This window comes from Meles meles, chromosome 19 (assembly GCF_922984935.1).
Source record: "Meles meles chromosome 19, mMelMel3.1 paternal haplotype, whole genome shotgun sequence".
Taxonomy (NCBI): Eukaryota; Metazoa; Chordata; class Mammalia; order Carnivora; family Mustelidae; genus Meles; species Meles meles.
In genome coordinates this window covers 53,210,174-53,230,445 of record NC_060084.1, presented here as the reverse complement: position 1 = coordinate 53,230,445, position 20,272 = coordinate 53,210,174, and the positions used below count along the sequence as shown (strand labels likewise).

At 52.8% G+C, this 20,272-nt stretch overlaps 2 protein-coding genes and 1 pseudogene across 3 annotated transcripts; 2 read left to right on the top strand and 1 right to left on the bottom strand.

Moving 5' to 3' along the window:
• Positions 1-1,786: 1,786 nt before the first annotated feature.
• Positions 1,787-8,184, bottom strand: LOC123931319 (cytoplasmic tRNA 2-thiolation protein 1). 2 transcript variants are annotated; one of them, XM_045988303.1, is made up of 3 exons: positions 8,053-8,184; positions 6,228-6,777; positions 1,787-4,783 (listed from the first exon to the last, which is right to left on the bottom strand). In XM_045988303.1, the coding sequence occupies exons 2-3, from the start codon at positions 6,733-6,735 to the stop codon at positions 4,221-4,223; spliced, it is 1,071 nt and encodes a 356-aa protein (XP_045844259.1). In that variant the 5' UTR covers positions 6,736-6,777; positions 8,053-8,184; the 3' UTR covers positions 1,787-4,220. The 2 variants fall into 2 exon arrangements, with proteins under 2 accessions (XP_045844259.1, XP_045844258.1); XM_045988302.1 differs by having other exon boundaries at positions 7,958-8,092.
• Positions 8,185-8,607: 423 nt separating this feature from the next.
• On the top strand, positions 8,608-19,726 carry LOC123930557 (beta-1,4-galactosyltransferase 3-like). The gene is made up of 4 exons (XM_045986774.1): positions 8,608-8,784; positions 17,323-17,603; positions 18,798-19,036; positions 19,721-19,726. Exons 1-4 carry the CDS (start codon positions 8,774-8,776, stop codon positions 19,724-19,726), a joined length of 537 nt encoding a protein of 178 aa, XP_045842730.1. The 5' UTR covers positions 8,608-8,773.
• On the top strand, positions 14,711-14,794 carry LOC123931978 (annotated as a pseudogene).
• Positions 19,727-20,272: the final 546 nt, after the last annotated feature.

The window sequence follows — 20,272 nt, the reverse complement described above, 5'->3', positions numbered from 1 at the left end:
TTTCCTTCATTTTATATGAAAGGTAAATATTCAGGTCTCAGTCAGGCCTCGAGATCGGGGGAAACAGTGGTGGGTAAGGGGGGAAGATCCAGTAAGTACCATAGGGGAGGCCTCATGGAGCTAAAGGAAATGCTGAGGTTAGGACTCATTCTGAAGTTGAGTGACTTGTCGGGCCCCAGGGAAACTTAAGAATGAGCCACACACAGGTCCTGAGTTCAAATGGACAGCAGAAACCTGCAAACATCACAGGCAAGTCTGGGGCCAGACCCACAGCCTCAGCTCTCAGTTCTAGTGGTGGGCGGGCCCTAGGGACCCCTGCAGATAAGCCTGGGTTCAGCCTTGCTTTCTGGAGGCTTCGTGTCTGACCAGGTCTGGGCTAAGAGCCAGAATGGAGAAAAGATTCAGTTTCGGGTAAGTCCTGGCCCCACGACGCTCCTGCTCTGAGAGAGTGGTCCAAGAATCCTGAGCGGACAGGGACACCCTGCATCCATATTCTGAGGGGGGTACAGAATGAACTTGGGATGAGGCAACGTGAGTGGGAAGTGAGAGGGGAGGGGCCCCCATGACAGGTTACACCTGTTCTGCAGTGGAAATAGCTCAGCTTTTTCCTCCCTGGTCGTCACTGGGGAGAAGGGTTCCAGAGGGTGCAGGAGGGGAAAGAGAGAGCATCATCCCTCCGTAGCTCACCTGAAGTACAGGTGCATGTGGGGGGAGGGGGCATGACAGAGTTTACAGAGAATGTGCAGCTGCCAACATGGGAGCCCAAAGTGGGAGCTTCCAGAAAGTTCTCTGAGCAGCTGTTGCCTCTGTGGGCACCCGGCCAGGTGGGTGGTGGTGGGCTTGAGGCTGGTGTTGGTCATCAGGGAAGACAACCTGCATGGGGAGTGAGACAGTGAACCGCCCCACACGCTACATACAGTTTTATACTTGTTTACATTAGGAGTAAGTCTCGTATTGCTGATTTGATCCCGTCTGGTGTTTTTAAAAATGCAAACTGATTCAACAATGAAATTTTCCATTTTATTGTCTATTTTCTTGAGCATGGTGATGACGGTTCCAGTCCATACCTAAAACTCCTCCATCAAGATCCCCTGTGGCCATGTTTATGCTGTTTTTCTCTCAGTAGGCCATCATTTTATCCTTTCTCCTGGCAGATTTTTTTTTTTTTAAGATTATTTCATATCAGTATGTAAAGCAGTCTTTTTTTTTTTTAAGATTTATTTTTTTGACAGATAGAGATCACAAGTAGGCAGAGAGGCAGGCAGAGAGAGAGAGAGAGGAGGAAGCATGCTCCCAGCCAAGCAGAGAGCCCAATGCGGGGCTCGATCCCAGGACCCTGGGATCATGACCCGAGCCGAATGCAGAGGCTTTAACCCGCTGAGCCACCCAGGCGCCCCTCCTGGCAGATTTTTAAATTGAAGGTCAGGTATTTTGTATGAAAATTGTAGAGATTTCCTGAGGCTTGGGTGGGTATCTTTCCCCCCTGGATTCTATAAGTCTCTAGAATAGCTCTGCAAAAGGGAAGGTTCTGTGACAATGGGAAGAGTGTCTGCATGGTTTTGTTTGGCAGCCACTGGCCGTGTGTGGCTGTGGAGCACTTGACCTGGGTTTAGTGTAACCAAAGAACTGTGTTTTGAATTAAATAAAAAATTTTAAAAGATGTATTTGAGAGAGAGAGAGAGAGAGAGAGACCCTTTCCCAGTGCATATAAGTGGGGAGAGGATCAGAGGGAGAGAGAGAGAGAGAGAGAGAGAGAGAGAGAAGGGAAGAAGACTCTGCTGAGCACGGAGCCCTACAGGAGACTCCATCCCAGGACCCTGAGATCATGACCTGAGCTGAAACCAAGAGCCCCTAAATTCCATTTTAATCAAGATAAGGGTAAATAGGCTCAGCGGCTAGGGCTACCCTACTTCTGCTTTCTGGCAAGCAAAGTAGGGACCTTCTTCACCTGGTCTGGGATTGTGTTTGAAGCTAGGTTCTGGTGTTTTTGTGGGTGGGTCTACTTCTAGGTGACCCTTACTTCTTCTTCTTCTTCTTCTTTTTTTTAAAAAAGATTTTATTTATTTATTTAACAGAGAGATCACAAGCAGACAGAGAGGCAGGCAGAGAGAGAGGGAGAAGCAGGCTGCCCGCCAAGCAGAGTCCAGTGCGGGGCTCAATCCCAGGACCCTGAGATCATGACCCGAGTGAAGGCAGAGGCTTAGCCCACTGAGCCACACAGGCGCCCCTAGGTGACCCTTACTTCTAATTTGTGACTTGACTTGGGTGCTTACAGGTGCTTACCGGACCTCTATTTTGTACGAGACCCTGAGCATCCAACTTTATTAACCCAGTTCCATGACGCCCTCCAGGGGGAACATATGAACTAAGTGTCTGGCTGACCTCAATGCTCTTCCCTTCACCCCTGATTCTGGCCCCTCGAGTCCCCGCCCACTAGGCCGGGACTCCAATACTGTCTCCCCGTCCCATCACACTGTTGAAAGCTCCGCTCAGATCCCCAGCCTCTTAGCCTATGCTTTCTGCCCGTTCTTCAGCAGAAACGAGCCCTGCAACAAAAATGAGCCTCTTCTGTGGGATCCTGGCCGCCTTGGTACCTCTTTGATGTCTTCAAAGAGATTGCTTTGTTATAGATCCATTTTTTTCTTTTCAGTTGGTCTCAGTGGCATTGTGGTTCAGACCCGAGATACTCCGACATAGCTAGAAACCTTCCTTGCTTTATTTCAGTCTCTGTTGAAGTCACTTTCTCAAACCCTGACCTCCCGAACTGAAATAGCACTTGCCTCACACCCCTTCCCCTTACGCTGCTTTGTTATTCATAGCAGCCTTCACCAGGCTTCATGATTTGTCTAGTGTCCCTCTCCTGCAATACTGGAAGCTCCATGAGTGAGACAGGTTTTTTTTTTTTTTTAAGTTTATTTATTTTTGGTGATCTCTGCACCCAATGTGGGGCTCGAACTCACAACCCCAATATCAAGAATTGCATGCTCCACCGACCAAACCAGCCAGGAGCCCTGAGAGGGTTTTGTTTGTTGTTTTTTCAACAGTGTCTAGAAATGTCCCTGCACACATTAGGGATTCCATATATACTGAATAAATGATGCTGCTTATCTGGTGGGGCAGGAGATCTGCCCTCAAACCTCATTCCAGTTAGGGAGAACAAGAACCAGAGTGTGGGTGGCCACACATGAGCGCAGGCCCCGGGGGGGCTGGGACTTGGGAAGAGCCCTATGTCCCGGGCTGGGCAGGTGAGAAGAGAGAGTCAGGAAGGCTTCTAGAAGTCCCCTGGAGGATTTGAGAAGGAAAATGGCAAAGGGAGGGCACTCCTGACAAGCGACCAAGCCAGCAGAACTTGGAGGGGGAATGAGAACGCCAAGTCTCTCCCCAGGGGTCAGGCGGGAAGCTCTTCCCCGCCTCACACCCTCCTGGAAGCACAGGGTAGCAAATCTGAAACCCAGAGCCCCCTGGTGGCCAAAATGTAATACGACCCACGAAGCGGGCTGAGCACTTCTAATCCTCACAACAGTGCTTTGATGGGGGGCGGAGGGATGTAATTCCATTTCATTCGGAGGAAACCGAAGACCAGAGAGGTTAGGTCACTGACCCAGGCCCACCCAGCTGCTCCTCACCCATCACACAGAGACACCAAGAGAGATTCAGGTGGGGGTGGGGAGTAAGTCCACCGTCTTGACCTCCAGGTACAGATTTGGGTGGGAGCCCCCAGTTCCGTCCTTCTCCAGCTAGGTGACCTCAGGCAGTTAGGGGGCCTCAGGCCAACGAGATGGTGTGTGGTTTGGATGAAATGAGACCTTGTGGCGTGGTAGTATGCACAGCACTCAGAGATAAGCATCATGGTTACTGGAAATGACCAGAGCCCACCTGCCAAGTCGTGTCAAGTCAAGTCACCTGCCAAGTCAAGTCAAATCCCCCTACAGGCAAACATGACACACAGTAGGTGCTCAAGAAGGCTTGGACTATCCTGCTCATGCCCAGAACTGGGCAGAGTACTAAGTAAGCATCTCCCTAATTCCCTCTGGTTGGGAATGGGAAGTTGTTCAGTTCTCTTCTCTTTTAGATCCAAGAGTTCCCGTCCCAGCCCCTCCTCCCCCAGACTCAAGGGTCCCAGCCTCGGCTTCTGCGGAATCACCCATGGCCGATCCCCTCCGTCCCCCTCCCAATCTCACATCGAAGCCCGGGCAGAGGGGGTTTATTCGCAGCGCTCCTTACAGGCTGCCCCGCACTCCCCCGCGGCGGCGGGGCCTGGCGCAGACCCGGGGTCGCTGGGCGGCGGGGGGCGGCGGCCCTGGCGGTCCCTCCTCATCGCGCCCCCCGCGGTCTTTGCCGATGGCCAGGCGGGGCCGGCCGCGCTGCAGGCCGTCCAGGAGGGCGCAGGCCTGGCAGAGCGCGCGGCTGGCCAGCGCCCCGCAGCGGGAGCAGGCGCCGGGGGGCGGGGGCCGCGCGGCCGGGGCCAGGGCCAGGCGCTCGGCCGAGTGCACCAGGTCCAGCGCCGCCGACGGCCGCGCCGCCTCCAGGAGCTTGAGCAGGTCCCGCGCGTGGCCGCGGAAGGCCTCGGGCGCGTAGACGCACTCCTCGGAGAAGTAGTCGAGGCGGCGGAAGTGCGCGTACAGCACCACCTCCTTCTGCGAGGCCAGCTGCAGGGGGCGGCAGCGTGGCAGGGCGCCCCCCTCGCCCCGCGAGCCCAGGCCCCCGCCCCGGGCCAGCCGCCCCGCGTCGCCCCGCAGGAAGTTCATGAGCACGGTCTCCGCCATGTCGTCGGCGTTGTGGCCTGGGGGAGAGAAGGGGAACAGGTGAGGCGGGAGCGCCACCGTGGGGCAGCCGCGACCCAGAGAGACGGGGAGGGGCCTGAGGAGTGGCACGGAGTGTGCGACTGGGCCATGGAGACCCCATCCCAAGGACCCAGAGAGATGCAGAGGGGATTGGGGGAGCGAAGGGAGGGCCAGACAGAGCCAAGGAGGCCCCTGGGCACCACAGGACAGCCAGGTGGAGGCTGGAGGTGGTCACCATGAGAAACAAGAGGGGAACACACACGGGCTCCGGGGGAGCAACTCGGGGTGCCCTCATTTGCCACCCACTTATTACCAACCAGGCCCTGTGCTAGTTGCCTTTTCACGAAGGTAGTAAAAGTGCTTTGCGCTACAAATACCATTTCAGTCTCAGAAGTGTGCTTCCCACTGCACCGAAGTCAAAATGACATTAAACATCAGAGATTCTCAAGTGAGCTTTGAGCCTCTGGGAATGCAGATCACGGCATTTAGAAAGACCAGGAAGGAGGTAAGGGAAGATTTACATCTTGTCATCTTATATGTGAGTCTGTATAATCCAGATGGTAAAACACTGGTCTTCTCAGGGCTTCTCCAACAGGCCATACTAACCCTCCTCAGGGCCTCTGCACAAGCTGTTTCCTCTGCTCAGACCCCAACCCTCTGTCTGCCCTCCACTGCTTACTTGAATGGCCCTCAGGTCTTGCCTCACTCTGGAAATGCCTCCTAACCCCTAGTTTTCTCCTTCCACTGGGTGTTCCTGCTATAAACTGGCAGAGTCTGTGCGATTTTCCTTAGTAAATATGCGTGTGAGAGAGGAGCAGGCACAGAGACTGTCTTGTGTGACATCTGCGTCAGGTCTACTATTTTCCAGTCTCTGGTCTAAGTGCCTCACACATAAGTCATCTAATTTCCAACAACCCTGGGACCTGGATATTAATAACCCTATTTTACAGACGAGGTAACTGAGGCTAGGTATGCTCTGGGCTACGTAGCTTGTATCTGCTACACAGTAAATGGTCAAGAATCAGGTGTGGAAGTAATGACTGGGAGAGGGTAAGGGTTATCAGAGAGGCCGACAGAGAAAAGCAGTTCAAGGACCGGGAGTTTCAGAATATAGTTGGCTTCTGATGGGTGGTACCATCTGGCCTCCTTTTGTGAAGGGGGACACAAAGAGCGCCATTTTTTAACATGCAGGGAACCACAGCCCCCGGGAGTACCCCTCCGCCCCTCTAGCTGCCAGTGTGACGCAGGGACTCAAAAGCTTGCCGCACCCATCGGCCAGCGAGCGCTAGGACCATGTGCCTTCAGCCGGCTCGCATATCCCCTTCTCCTCGTGGACATCCTCCACCCGGGGCACCCCCAGCGTCTCCTCCACCAGATCTCGGCCCATGCGCAGCCCCCTTTAGGTGCCGGCCCTCGCCCCTCCTCTGCAGTGCCTGAGCTCACCCGTGACGATGTGCGTGGCTCCCACGAGGCGCGCCCCTTCCTCCAGCGCGCGGCGCCGCAGCACCCCGCAGAATGTGCAGCAGGCGCGGCTGCGGCCGGTGCCGGCCGTGCTGCGGGCCACAGCGTCCATCGTCCAGCCCCCGAAGAGGTCTGCGTAGGCCACGACGGTGAGCGGGAGGTCCCAGCGCGCGGCCTGACGCCGCACGGCCGCCAGCGCCGCGTCCCGGTAGCCGCCGATGCCCTCGTCCACGGCCACCAGGCGCAGCGAGACGCCCAGGCGCGGTGCCAGTTCGCGCAGCACGTGCGCCAGCACAGTGGAGTCCTTGCCGCCGGAGGCGCCCACGGCCACCACGGCGCCAGGCGGCAGCAGGCGGCCCGCCAGCACCGTGTGCAGCACCTCGGCCTCGAAGGCGGTGCAGAAGCAGGGTCCGCACAGCGCTTGCCCGGAGCGCGGGCGGCGGAGGGCCGCGCGTGCCGCGTGGCAGGAAGAGCACTGTGGGGCTGGCATCGCGGGGCGGGTTCCGGGCGGGCTGGAAGGAGCTGGCTTCTCCTGGACAGGGAGAGAGGGGAGGCGGGTTACGGGCAGCTGCCGGCTTGCCGGGTAGTTGCCTCTAGGGAGGCGGCCTGGATAGCACTGACTACACCCATTGCCTGGACTACTCTTACAGCTCTTGCGCAAGCTCGACACCTTCAAGTCTCAGCTTAAGCGTTCATTATTCATTCTCCATTCAACAAACACCATTCATTGCCTCCCATCTACTCAACAAGCATAAGGCACTGGGACAGCAGTGATCAAAACAGGGTCGGTTGCTGCCACTAAGTTCTCATGGAGGAGCCAAACCATGGACAAGTACATAACCAAGATACTTTACAGATATAAGGAGCAATATGAAGGAATTATCCTCTGAGCTGAGGCCAGAAGAATGAGGAGTCACGTATTACATCAGGGTGGGAAGAATGTTCCAGACAGATTTAATAGCAAATGCAAAGACCTGAAGGTCAGGTTCAGGTTCAGTTGTTTGGAAGTGAGTTATGACTGAGGAGGGAAGAGGAGCAGGGCTTGGAGGCTGGCAGGGTGAGGAGGTTGGATTTTATCCTGAACGAGATGGGAACCACTGGATGGTTATAAGCTGTGTAGTGACAGTATCTGATTTATATTTTAACAAGATCCCTCTGTGGAGAGAAGGGTCAGATTCTGGATCTCTTCTGGAAACAGAGCAGGAGAGACTCACACAAGACTTGGTTGAGCAAGGCAGTAGGTGAGAGAAGCAGAGAGCACGGACAACTTCAGGGTTCTGGCTTCAGCACTTGGAAGGATAGTGGGACCCGTTCGTGGAGAGGAGGTGGGGGAAATAGGAAAACTAGGCAAATACTGTGAGAGGCGTAGGTTTCGGCCAGAGAATCTGTCATTTTGTTTGGGCATGGTAAATTTTGAGGTCCTTTGCTCTGGAAGTCCTTCCTGAACCCTGGGCTGGGTCTGGCACCTCCTCTGGGCTCCCACGGCTGCCTGACGCCCCCCACGCCAGCCCTAATCACTCTAGGTAGTAACCAGGATAAAGGAGGAACCGCCCTTAGGTTGGGAGGTGGAAACGAGAAGGAGTCCGAACACAGGCAGAGTTCAAAGAGGATCGGCAGGGACACCAGCTGCTTAGGGCACTCTAGCCCCGAGGGTTGCCAGAGACATGCGTTGGGGGATCACGGAGGAGAGCCATATCTCCAGGGATGCCTACCGGAATGTGTGGGAGAGTAATATGGACACCCTCAGCTCCTACACCGGAGTACGACAAAGGGCCAGGATCCGCGCGCGGAGGAAGGGAGCACTCACGTGAGTAGAACCCGCGCAGGAAAGTCCAGGCTCCAAGATAACGCGGAAGCTGGTGAAGGGACTACGACTCCCAGAAGGCTTTGGATTTACCCGCCTACGACTCCCAGGTGCCGGTGGGGCGGTTTGGCCTGAAGCGCCTAGTGCTCCGAGACCCAGTGGGCTCACACCCTGAGAGCCTCGCGGTGACGTCACGCACTCCGCCCACGACTCCCAGAGTGCTCCAGGACCGGCCGGCGCGTCCGTCGTCTGCGCCTGCGCAAAAACAGGTGGGACGTGTGGTTTGTAGACGTTATCTCGCGTTATGCACTTTAGCGTGAAGACGCAATGGATGTCTTTTAGGTTTTCAGCCCTTATGGGAGTCTGATAGGATTTGAGGTGCGGGTGGAGAGTTGTCGGGGTGGGGGGAGAAAGGAATAGGGGTGAGCAAGGGAGAGAGACGGCACGTGCGCCGCGCAGATGCTGGGATCGGCCACGTCGCCCGGGACACAGCGTGGGCTTCTGGGCGCGCCCCCATGGGAGTGAGGGTGGGTGCGCGCCCGCGGCGGAAGCCTCGGCCGTGCAGCTGCCGGGTTGTGCGTGCGCAGAGCTGGCAGGAGCGGTTTGCACTTCTCCAGGCGCGTGCCCGGTCGGGGCGTGACCCCGCTGAGCAGTTGCGCACCGGTGTGACTCAGTGACAAGTGCGCGCACCTCCAGCCTTGCAGGGTTGAAGGCAGAGCTTGAGATGGAGGGGAGGTGAGACCCTTGAGATGGGAGGTTCCCAGGGTTAGGGTGCATTCTCTCAAGAGTCAGCCAGAGCCCTGCTCCCCTCAGTCGCTTTCCAGCCCCCAAATTGCCTCCTCTCCCGCGTGTTATATTCCAACATTCTCTTGTCTTTAACCCCTGTGAGCCCTTAATAGGGAGGATTGAGAGTGAATGGTGATGCGGGACCTTTGAGCTTCTGAAGCTGTCAAGAGGGTTGAACCCCGGGTCATCGGGCTCATACATTAGTGATTTCCTGAGGCTTCCAGTGTGCCAGGTTCTTCCCTGGGGGACATAGTGTCAGGCGTGGCTGGGGAGATAAGGATGATGAAGCTTGATGTGGAGGGACCAGATGTCAGGAGCTGCAGGGACCCAGACGCTGCAAGTGCTCCAAGCCAGGACAGGGGGGAAAGGTCAGTACTTACTGAGCAGTTGGCATGGACTCTGCATTTCCAGGCAGCATCTCAAATTCCTCCTCTGTAATGTGGGGATAATAGCAGAATCTGCCCTATAGACTATTTGTGAATTTAAATGAGGTAATACGGAAAGTGTTCACCAAGCAGTAAACTGTCATTGTTTTCACCCCCATTTAGTTTTCAGAACCAGGGATGGCTTTCCTTTGGTGACCAGGCCTAATTTTCCTTTTATTTATTTATTTATTTATTTAACAGATTTTATTTTTTTATTTGACAGAGACAGCAAGAGAGGGAGTCCAAGCAGGGGGATTAGGAGTGGGAGAAGCAGGCTTCCCACTGAACAGGGAGCCCCGATGCAGGGCTTGATCCCAGGACCCTGGGATTATGACCTGAGCCGAAGGCAGATGCTTAACTGACTGAGCCACCCAGGTTCCCCCTAATTTTTCTTTCAAAGCAAGGAGTGGGGTGAGAGTTTCAAAACCTCAGGTTGGGGCGCCTGGGTGGCTCAGTGGGTTGGGCCGCTGCCTTCGGCTCAGGTCATGATCTCAGGGTCCTGGGATCGAGTCCCGCATCGGGCTCTCTGCTCAGCAGCGAGCCTGCTTCCCTCTCTCTCTCTCTGCCCGCCTCTCTGTCTGCTTGTGATCTCTGTCAAGTAAATAAATAAAATCTTTAAAAAAAAAAAAACAAAACCTCAGGCAACCTACTGATAGTCTGTAAATCAGTTCCCAGTTTGGGGGTGGTTTTGTACCGCAGATAACATTTGACACTCTCTGGAGACATTTTTGGTTGTCACAACAAGGAGGCAGGGGAAGGGTGTGACTGGTATTTGGTAGGTAGAGGCCAAGGATGCTTCCAAACATGGTGTGTACAGACTGGTCTCTCACTGTAAAGAATTGCCCGGTTCAAAACAACAGTGCAAAGGTGAGAAACCTTGATCTAAGTGGTATTTTGCTGTGTTGCACGTTGTTTTTCTCACCCAAAGACTAGTATTTGGTTCACAGGTTCAGGTGTTTCTGTGTTGGTTTTAGTCTCCTACTTTGCAAGTTTCTTTCACTAAGTACTTGAGCAGATCCAAACACCACCCACGTACTTTCAGCTGAGAAATTGGTAAAAAAAGGTTTACCTCAAACTGGACGTCAGGGACAGAAAGAGGATGTGAAAACCTACCTGCCAGTTGACGCCCTAACACCGCTTGCTTAGTTGTGTGACCTTGAGTAAGTGATGAAAACTTACTGTGCTTGAGTGTCCTCATCTGTCCAGTGGAGACAATGATAGCATAGTTGGGTTAAAGAAGTCGGTGAATTAACCGGTGTAAAGTGTTAAGATCGGGGCCCCGTGCTTAGTAAGTGCTTGGGGCTGGGGTGCTCAGGTTCCTCAGGTCACTTCCCTGGGGTGGCAGGAATTGGTGGTGGTGAGAACTGGACCAGTCCCTCTAGCCCTCAGTGGCCGCATCCACCAGCAAGCTGGCATGGTTTGGGCAGAAGTTCCTCATGGGTGCTTTGCAAACACTTCCTGTCATGCTTGTTGCAACACATTAATAGTTTAGCGGAAAAGACTGTAAGCTGGTGGCAGAGGCTTCTGGAGAGGGCAGAGGACTGTGGCTGCTCAGCACTTGGAGGGGAAGGTTGAGTCCCTCAGCGTGGTGTTTGCAACCAGGCCCCTGGTGACTTTTCAGCTTCCTGAGGCTCTGGCAGGTCCCGCCCAATGCCAGTGTGTTTACACATGCCGTCCTCTCTTCCTGAAGACCCTCCCTCCCTCACCCCTCATCACCACACTGATTCCTCTTTCTCATCCAGGTAGCCATGTGGACGTACTTCCTCTAGGAAACCTGCAGGACCCATCCCCCCTTGCCCTGCATTAACAAGCCACCTCTGGCCTCCCGCAGCCCCTGGTCCCTCACTTTGTCAGAGGCCCTGTCACCTTGGGCTCTGTCACCTGAGCTGTCCCTAGCTCACCCCTCCTTTCTTGTCTCCTGCTGTCATCTGCCCCTGAGCACACAGCCCAGGCAGGAAGCTTGCCATGTCGTAGTGGTTACCAGAAGCAGCTTGGTTCAGATCCTGGGATTGCCATCCTGGTTGTGTAACTGTGGACGACTGACATTTTCTCACCTGTAAGATCGAAATAATAGTTCAGCCCTCATAGGATGACCGCAGTGGTTCTCAGCCTGGGATGATTGTGACCCCCCAGAGGACATTCAGCAGAGACATTTTTGGTTGTCACAAGCAGGGTAGGGGGATACTGGCATCCAGCAGTGGTACAAACCTCTAACACACAGGACAGCCCCGATAGCAAAGAACTAACATGTCCAAAATGTCAGTAGGTGCTGAGGCTGAGAGGAGAGGGCACCTGATGAGTGCTTACAGCAGCTCCTGGGCCAGAGTAAGAGCTCCGGAGATGTGAGGTGCCATGAGCGCTGCTACTTATGCACAGCGAGCTCTCTTGTGCCTCCATTCTCTCTGCCCAGAGTGCCTTTCCCTCCCTTGGTGTGGGGGTTAAATGCCTGCTTATCCTTTGGGACCTGCCCCAGAATGCTACCTCTCGGGGGAAACCTTCCCTGAGTTCGCCCTGTCCCCCAAGATTCTCCCAACCAGGTAATGGAAAGAACTTTGGAGTCACACACACAGGCCTGGACTCAGATTCATGCTCTCTTCTTTTTTTCTTTTATTTATCTATTTATTTTTAAAGATTTTATTTGACAGAGTGAGAGAGGGAACACAAGCAGGGGGGAGTGGGAGAGGGAGAAGCAGGCTCTCTGCTGAGCAGGGAGCTGGATTTGGGGCTCGATCCCAGGACCCTGAGATCATGACCTGAGCTGAAGGCAGATGCTTAACCCACTGAGCCCCACCCAGGCGCCCGAAGGAATGTTTTTAAATAAGATTTGCTGTGGGGGCACTAGCTGGCTCAGCCTCCAAAAGGCGTGCGACTTTTGATCTTGGGATTGTAGGTTTGAGCCCCACATTGAGTGCAGAGATAACTTAAAAAAATAAAAATCTCTTAAATAAGATTTGGTGTGGGGCAAAATAGGAACGAACAAGATTGTCTCAATCACCAGGTGAGTTAAGAAAAAACATTTGTTGTGCACATGAGACCCACATCTAATAAGTAAAGACTCAAAAGTGTGAACATGAGTGGGGAGAAAGACACACCAGGAACACAGCACAAAGAAATCCAAGTTCAGCGACAACCACCAGATTTTCAAGTCAACAAGCACGGTGAGTAGTAAAGAATGTCATCGCGAATGACAAAGGAATCACCAGGTTGGCAAAAACAAATGGATGTACCTCACAACACAGACTCCAAAGAAATAAAGCCAAAGTGAGCAGGATGAGAAGAAACCGGCACATTCTAGAAGCACTGTGACATTTTAACCTATCTTTCTCAGCAATTCATCAAGCAGACAAAAAACTATAAAGCTGTGGAAAATTCGAACAAGAGCCCTGACAAACTTGAACTAAGGGTCTGAAGTGAAACTTGTAGCTGTTGATGGGAAAGTACAGGTTTTTCCCAGGCACGTGGGGGAAACGTACAGGGGTCCTCAGCGTGGCTCTTCAGTATGGCGCCCACTGGCCAAGTGTGGCTAATGACCTGTGGCCAGTCTGAATAGAACTGTGCTATAAATACAAAATACCAGATTAGAAGACTTCATGTGAAGAAAGAATGTAAAATCTCTCTCCAGTAATCCTTACCTTGATTACATGTTGAAATCATAACATTTTTGCTATATTGGCTTAAGTATAATGTTAAAATTAATTATACCTGTTTATTTTTCAGTTTTTAAATGTGACTAATAGAAATGTAAAAGTACAGGGGCGCCTGGGTGGCTCAGTGGGTTAGGCCTCTGCCTTCAGCTTGGGTCATGATATCAGGGTCCTGGGATCGAGTCCCATGTCAGGCTCTCTGCTCAGCAGGGAGCCTGCTTCCCCCTCTCTCTCTGCCTGCCTCTCTGCCTGCTTGTGATCTCTCTGTCAAATAAATAAATAAAATCTTTTTTAAAAATTGTAAAAGTACATCTGTGACTTGCATTATACTGCAATTACACTTGCTTTGGACCGTGAGAACGTCTCAGCAAATTGCAAGGTCATCCTGCCCCATTCCCCGGGACAAAGGGACCTTCACCAAGAAGCTTAGTACATGTACTTCTGATCCAATGAGTGAATTTTCCCATTTGGTTTTATAATTTAGGAAATTATTAAAACAATTTTTCATACATCTTGGAACCAGCCAAGACAGAAGGGGTCTGAGTGTGTGCGTGTATGTGCATATTATAGTAATTCTAAAATACTTTTGTTTGGGAGGAAACCATTCTGAAGAATTTTGTATCCTCACCTCATCTTTTTTTTTTTTTTTAACAATTTTATTTGTTCATTTATTTGACAGAGCACAGCAGGAAGAGAGCAGCAGGCAGAGGGAGAGGGAGAAGAAAAAAAGGCGCCCACAGCAGGGAGCCCAGCGTGGGGCTTGCATGACCTGAGCCAAAGGGACAAGCTTAACCGACTGAGCCACCCAGGCATCAGAGGTGGAAAATGTTATACATTTTCCAAGGTGACTTGAGATGAGGATTGACTGTTAATGGAGTAAATATTTTATGACATGACTCAAATAGGCTTTAAGTACCTAAGAGAAAAATGCATATCAATTCTAATGAGGACCATTAATTTTTATCTAGATATTTTATTCAGTGTAACTTGAAAAAAATTTCCCCTGAAAACATTGCAGTTGAATTTAAAAAAAAATTAGCTCTACTAAACAGTCATGCTTTGGTTGTTCTGAATATAAAACATCCCAACGTGAACCAACCATCACCTTAAATGACTAGAATAGAAATACACTTCCATGCGGGGAGTTGTGTGTAGACACCCCACTTGGAAGACCTCTGCTAGATAAAAGAGGTTCTATGTACCAGGAACCTGCCAGGAGGAAGAGACCAGTTCCCACGGTGATTGAGGGAGTCCAGACTCCTTGAGAGACTATGGGTCTCCCAAGTCACTGTGGGCCCTTACTGGTTGTATGTGCACCACACAGCAGCCGGACAAAGCTTACTTCCCCCAAATGAAAATATAACTTATTAAGTGAGACTTGGAAACATGTCACTTGGGAAATGTGGGTGTGCTAATTTGAATCATGGCATATGCATGGGAATTGCTGCTACTGTAAGACGTCAGGGTTTTTTTTTTCCCTTGAAATCTTACGTAAGTTTAGGGAACAATATGCAGTTGATTTCATCCTACCTGGTTCACCTTTCAACAGTAGTGAAATGGACTCTATTCTTTGAGGAAGTATAGGAAGATTTTATGCTCCCACCCCTACAGTCACATGATCATGGTTCCAAAATTATTTTTTAGTCATGTTCATAATTAAATTTTCTCCTCCAGGAGCCCAAGTGACCATCACACTGTGTCTTAAGCCATAACCATTATGTTTCCGGAGCACCTGGGTGACTCTGTCGTTAAGTGTCTGCCTTTTTTTTTTTTTTTAATTTTTTTTTTAAAGATTTTATTTATTTAAGCTTTGCGCAGTAGCAGTATCGTAGCCAATGAGGTTTATCCGAGGCGCGATTATTGCTAATTGAAAGATTTTATTTATTTATTTGACAGACAGAGATCACAAGTAGGCAGAGAGGCAGGCAGAGAGAGAGAGAGGAGGAAGCAGGCTCCCTGCTGAGCAGAGAGCCCGATGTGGGGCTCAATCCCAGAACCCTGGGATCACGACCCGAGCCGAAGGCAGAGGCTTTAACCCACTGAGCCACCCAGGCGCCCCAAGTGTCTGCCTTTGGCTCAGGTCATGATCCCACTGTCCTGGGATCGAGGCCTGCATCGGGATCCCTGCTCGGTGGGAAGCCTGCTTCTCCCTCCCCCACTCCCTCCCTGGCTGTCTCTCTGTCAAAGAAGTAAATAAAATCTTTAAAAAACCACACAAAACCGTGTATTTGCAATAGGGATCGATTATAAAATGAGGGATCAGAAGATAAAAGCTTGTTGCAGTCCACAAAAACGTGCCTGTCACATTTCGTGTGGAGTCAGAGGGGTCCTTTTCACTCGGCTCTCCAGGAGACAGCCCACACTTTGAACAACAGCCTGTCCTGTCCTGCAGGAGGGGGAAATCTGGAGAAGTGGACCTGCATGTCCTAACACTGGGTTTTGTGTGTCCAACACACTCCCTTTGCTGGCGGCCCCACGGAAACCACCAGATGCAGCCAACTCCTGCATGAAGAATTACACTCCTGAGCACACATACGCCGTGGAAGACTCCTTGCTCCTCCAAGCTCACTAACCACCTGCCTAGGAAGGGGAAATGGAATCGCCACCGAGGCTGTGCTGGCACCTCTGACTTAACAGAGCAGCTGGACACTGGCCGGTGCAGCAGGACTCAGGAACGGTCCACACCCGCAGCATTCACAGCTGAGAAATAGGGATTAGTATGAACCCTGCCATTTTCAGTGAATACATTCGTACACTGCTGCTGGGCCAACTCTACCAGCATGTTGCAAAGACTGGTTTTGGTCCCCAGGGCTCCTGAGACATACTTGATCTTCAGTTGTCTTCTGTGTGAGAATGGGGTGCATTTCCACCATATCTGGGTGTTTCTTCTCATTTTGATTAAAGGCGGGGCATCTGAATTTGGAGTGCCACTCAAAAGTCGGCTTGGTATTCTGTGAAACAACACTCTTTTGTATGCTGTCTTTCCAGCTGGAAAGCTAAGAGGAATTCTACCAGCAGGTAGTTCTTCCTTATTCCTGCCCGACAACACGGAATTTGCTACTGACACTCAATTCTTGTCTCTGTGCTTCAGAACTGAAGGATATTCTGTCCCTGATCACATTCTGTTTTGTCCCACATTTGAGATTCAGTACTGAGCCTGCTTCTGTAACGAGATAATTTTTTGGTTTATCTAAAAATAGCTCGCCGAGTTAGTGACAAGGACACCAGCCTGTGTGTGACTCTTCAGTGCCCTTTGACTCCCCCTGCCCACCTCAGGGCCTTTGCACCGCTGTTCCCTCTGCCCAGCCACGTAGCAGACATAGCCTCCATCCATTTCCTTCTCCACCCCTTTCAATGTATAGGTTCTTATTGCTCACTGAAACCTTTTTCTTGCCAGTCTTCCCCACCAGAACGTGGGGTTCCCGGGAGTAGAGGTTTTTGCTGATTTTGCTTGTGGCAGCTTTGTTGGTTTGCACAGTAATCCTGGCACAGAAGTGACGCTTAGTGACTAGAGTTGAACAAACACTCAGCCTTTGTGCTGGGTAATGCTGGGGACCCAGGGTTGAGCTGGGCTGAGGCCTGCCCCACTCCCAGTCTGGTGAGGGAAGGAGATCTGGACACAGATTCCCATTCTGGGGGCCAGAGCAGTGACAGCTGAGATACAGGGGGCCAGGAGGACTGAGGCAGATAGGGGAGGATGTGGAGAAGAGGAGAGGAGAACTTGCGGTGGCTGAGGACAAGCTGGAGTGTATCAGGTTGCAAATCATTCTAGCACTCACTCTTCATCGTTCATTTCCTGGACCCTCCTGTGCCAGGGGCCGAGATGAGTCGGTCCTGAACCCTGTTCTCTGCAAGCTCCTAGTCTGATGGGGCAGTTGATAGGACAGTCACAATCCAGGATGACAGACTGTGGGGGAGGTAGATACTGTGTAAGCTTCTAGGGGCTACTTGGTGCCTGTTACAGGGAAGAAGAGCACCTAGAATGAACAGGAGTCATGTAGGTCCTTTCATACAGGACGCTGGATCAGACCTGGCACAGTCTGGAATAATCTGGAGCCGGTCGCATTGCACACTGCATGTCCCAGTGCAGCAACCCAGTGAGCTCGATCCCACCGTAGTGCCCATTACACACAAGGACATTGAGCCTTAGAGAGAGGCACCCAGGGGAGCAACCAGCTAGGGTCCACTGTGACCCTGGGGTTTGGAGGCAACCGCTGGAAGAGATGAGCCTGGAGATGCGCACGAGGCAGGGTCTTCATGCGGGTGGTGCAGCTTGAGCAGCCTCGCCGATCTCTCACCCTGGCCCCCCCTCCAGCGTGCAGTCAGGGAGGGTGGGTGCAGGCCCCTGCGACTGAGGTATATGGGGTAAAAGTGGGCTTTGCAAAATGGGAAGAATGACCTTCTGTTTCCTTTCCCAGAACGGAACAGCAGAGGGGGCTCCTATTATTATTTCTGGGGGCACAGCTGCTGCTTATGGGGGCGTTCCTCTACCAGAACCACCACCGCCACAGCCTTGCCTCCTTCTGGCGTGTCCTGAGACGGGACAGGCCAGCGGTGGGAGAAGAGTTGCCCTTTTTGGTCTCGGTCTCCTCTGCAGGGACCTCTTCCCAGGATGTATACGCCAACCTCAACCAGATCCACCCTGTGGACCGTAGGAAGGAGGACCTGCCCAGCTGCCCCCTCATCTCCCCCTACATCAGTAAGCTTGTCGGGGCATCCTCCACCCTCAACGCTGCCTTGGGCTTTGGGGAGCTAGCAGGACTCCCAGGGACGAGGGAGAGATCCTGGAAGCGGACGGCACAGGCCTGGTGGCCGGGGGTGATGGAGAGATGTGCTGATCATCTGTGGCTGCATAACGAACGACCCCAGAAATGAGTGTCTCTAAAAGTCGCCAACTCTCAATGTGTATCTGGGTCGGGAGTCTGGGGAAGGGTCCCGCTGGGCAGTCGTGGTCCAAGTGTTTCCCACAGTTGCGATGCGATATGGCTGGAGGGAAGACAGCAGCTGGAGTAGAATCAACGCGTTCTCCCCACGCAATCTCAGGGTCTCCGTGCAGCCCCTCCCCGGGCTCATGTGGGCTTCCTCACAGCATGGGGGCCCGAGTTGCTTACGCGGCAACCGCAAACTTCAGGAGCAAGTGTGCACGTGAATCAGGCAGAAGTCATGATCTAGTCTCAAAAGCCATGTAGTGTCATTTCTGACATACTCTACTCATTGAAACTGTCATAAAGCACCCCCCCCCCAACCAATTTTAAGGGGTGGAGATAGACTCACTCTCCCTGCGGGGAGCGTCGAAGTCACACTGTAAGAAGGGCATGTTGGGCCAGAGCCACCACGGGGTCTGGGTAGGGGGAAGGTGGAGCCCTCAGTGAAGGAACTGGAAGGAGCAGTCCGAGGTGTAGGGAGAGCGGATGTCCTGAGAACCACCCCAGGGGGGACACCCTTAAAACACAAAGTTACCTTCCCTCAGTTCTAGAAGCCAGAAGTCCAAAATCAGGGTGTTGGGGCAGGGTTGGTTCCTTCCAGATGTTCCGAGAGAGAAGCCATCCTACACCTCTCTCCTGGCTTCCGGTGTTTGGTGGCGATCCTTGGTTTTCCTTGGCTTGTAAGCAGGTCACTTTAATTTCTGCGTCCACGGCCGCCTTCTCGCTGGGTCTTCAGATGATCTTATAAGGACACCAGTCGTTACATTTAGGGCCCACCCTTACCCAGAACTTCCACGTTCTAACCATCTACATCTGCACGGACCCTATTTCCAAGGTCCCATTCGGAAGTGCTGGTGGACATGGTTTGGCGACGGCGGGGGTGGGGGGGGTGGACATGATTGAACACAGCTGGGTTGTGGCGTTTCTGGGGCAGGTCCCTGACCATCCCTGACATCTGCCCCTTTCAGATGGCCCCTTGAGGGTGACGATCCCAGAGAACCTGACGATGGAGCAGGTGGTGGAGAAGAACCCGCTGGTGGAGCTGGGGGGCCAGTACCGGCCTCCTGACTGCTGGCCACGACACCACACGGCAGTCGTGGTGCCCTACTATGGGCAAGGCCAGCGGCACCTGCAGCACCTGCTCTTCCACCTGCACCCCTTCCTGCAGCGCCAGCAACTGCACTACGCCGTCTACGTGGTGAACCAGGCACGGCCAGCACGGGGAGGGCTGGAGACAAGAAGACAGAGGGGGGGGCGCCTGGGTGGCTCAGTGGGTTAAGCCGCTGCCTTCGGCTCAGGTCATGATCTCAGGGTCCTGGGATCGAGCCCCGCATCGGGCTCTCTGCTCCGTGGGGAGCCTGCTTCCTCCTCTCTCTGCCTGCCTCTCTGCCTCCTTGTGATCTCTGTCAAATAAATAAATAAAATCTTTAAAAAAAAAAAAAAGAAGACAGAGGGGTCTGAGCATGGCCGTGGAGAGTCAAGGTTGAAGTCGTCAGCCTCTGAGCTGACAGCGTTTGGGCCAGAGAGTGTATGGGGGGCTGGATTTATGAGTCAAGAAGGACTTGAATTGGAGGGAAATTAGAGCCGGGGCTATGGGCTGGGTCTAGACTGGCTGAGTCTGGGATCGGCTCATGTGCCTGTCGGAAGGACTCAGTCCCGGTGAGTCTGGGCCTCCTTGTGACCAGGGCTGGCTAAGTTGGGCAATGAAGCTGAGCAGTAATTTAAAGCACGGGGTTTGGAGTCCTCTGGAGGCTTGTTTGCATCTTCGTATTACCCATTAGTACCCGTGTGGTCAGAGTGAGGGACCATCATCCATCCATCCCCTTGTCACTCGGTATAACTATGTGTAAACTTGGGTAACTGTGCCACTCTTTTCTCATCTATGACCCAGGGATGATGATAGCCCCTCCACCGTTAGGTTGTGGGAAGCATTCACGGCGTTAATGACTCAAGGCCCGGCGCAGAGTAGGTACTCAGTGATAGTGCCACTGATGATGGTGATGATGGTTTTGATGGTGCTGCTGCCGCCGGGGCTGAGGACGGTGACGGTGTGGGGATGGGGGTGAGGACGATGTTGACAGCAGTGATGGAGGTGAGGGGATTGTGCTGATGGCACCAGAGAGGGCGAACAGGATGGTGATGGTGCTCATGCTGGTGATGAACCTGGTGATGCCAAGTGATGATGGTAATGATGAGAGTGATGGTGATGGAGAACACGATGATGGAGCAAGAGAGGGAGAGGCAAACCCTGTCACGGTTTCTGGGCATCAGACCCAGTCTTTGGTAAGAGCAGAAAGCCATAGGTGCTCCCTGCTCACCCTAATCCCTGCCTCCTTCGGCCGTTCTCTTAAAGGGGAGGTTCCTTGAGAACCTTGGAAATGGCCATGGACGGAGCCAAGGGGCTGACGATACTGACTCTGCATAGGATGGGGGCGGGAATTCA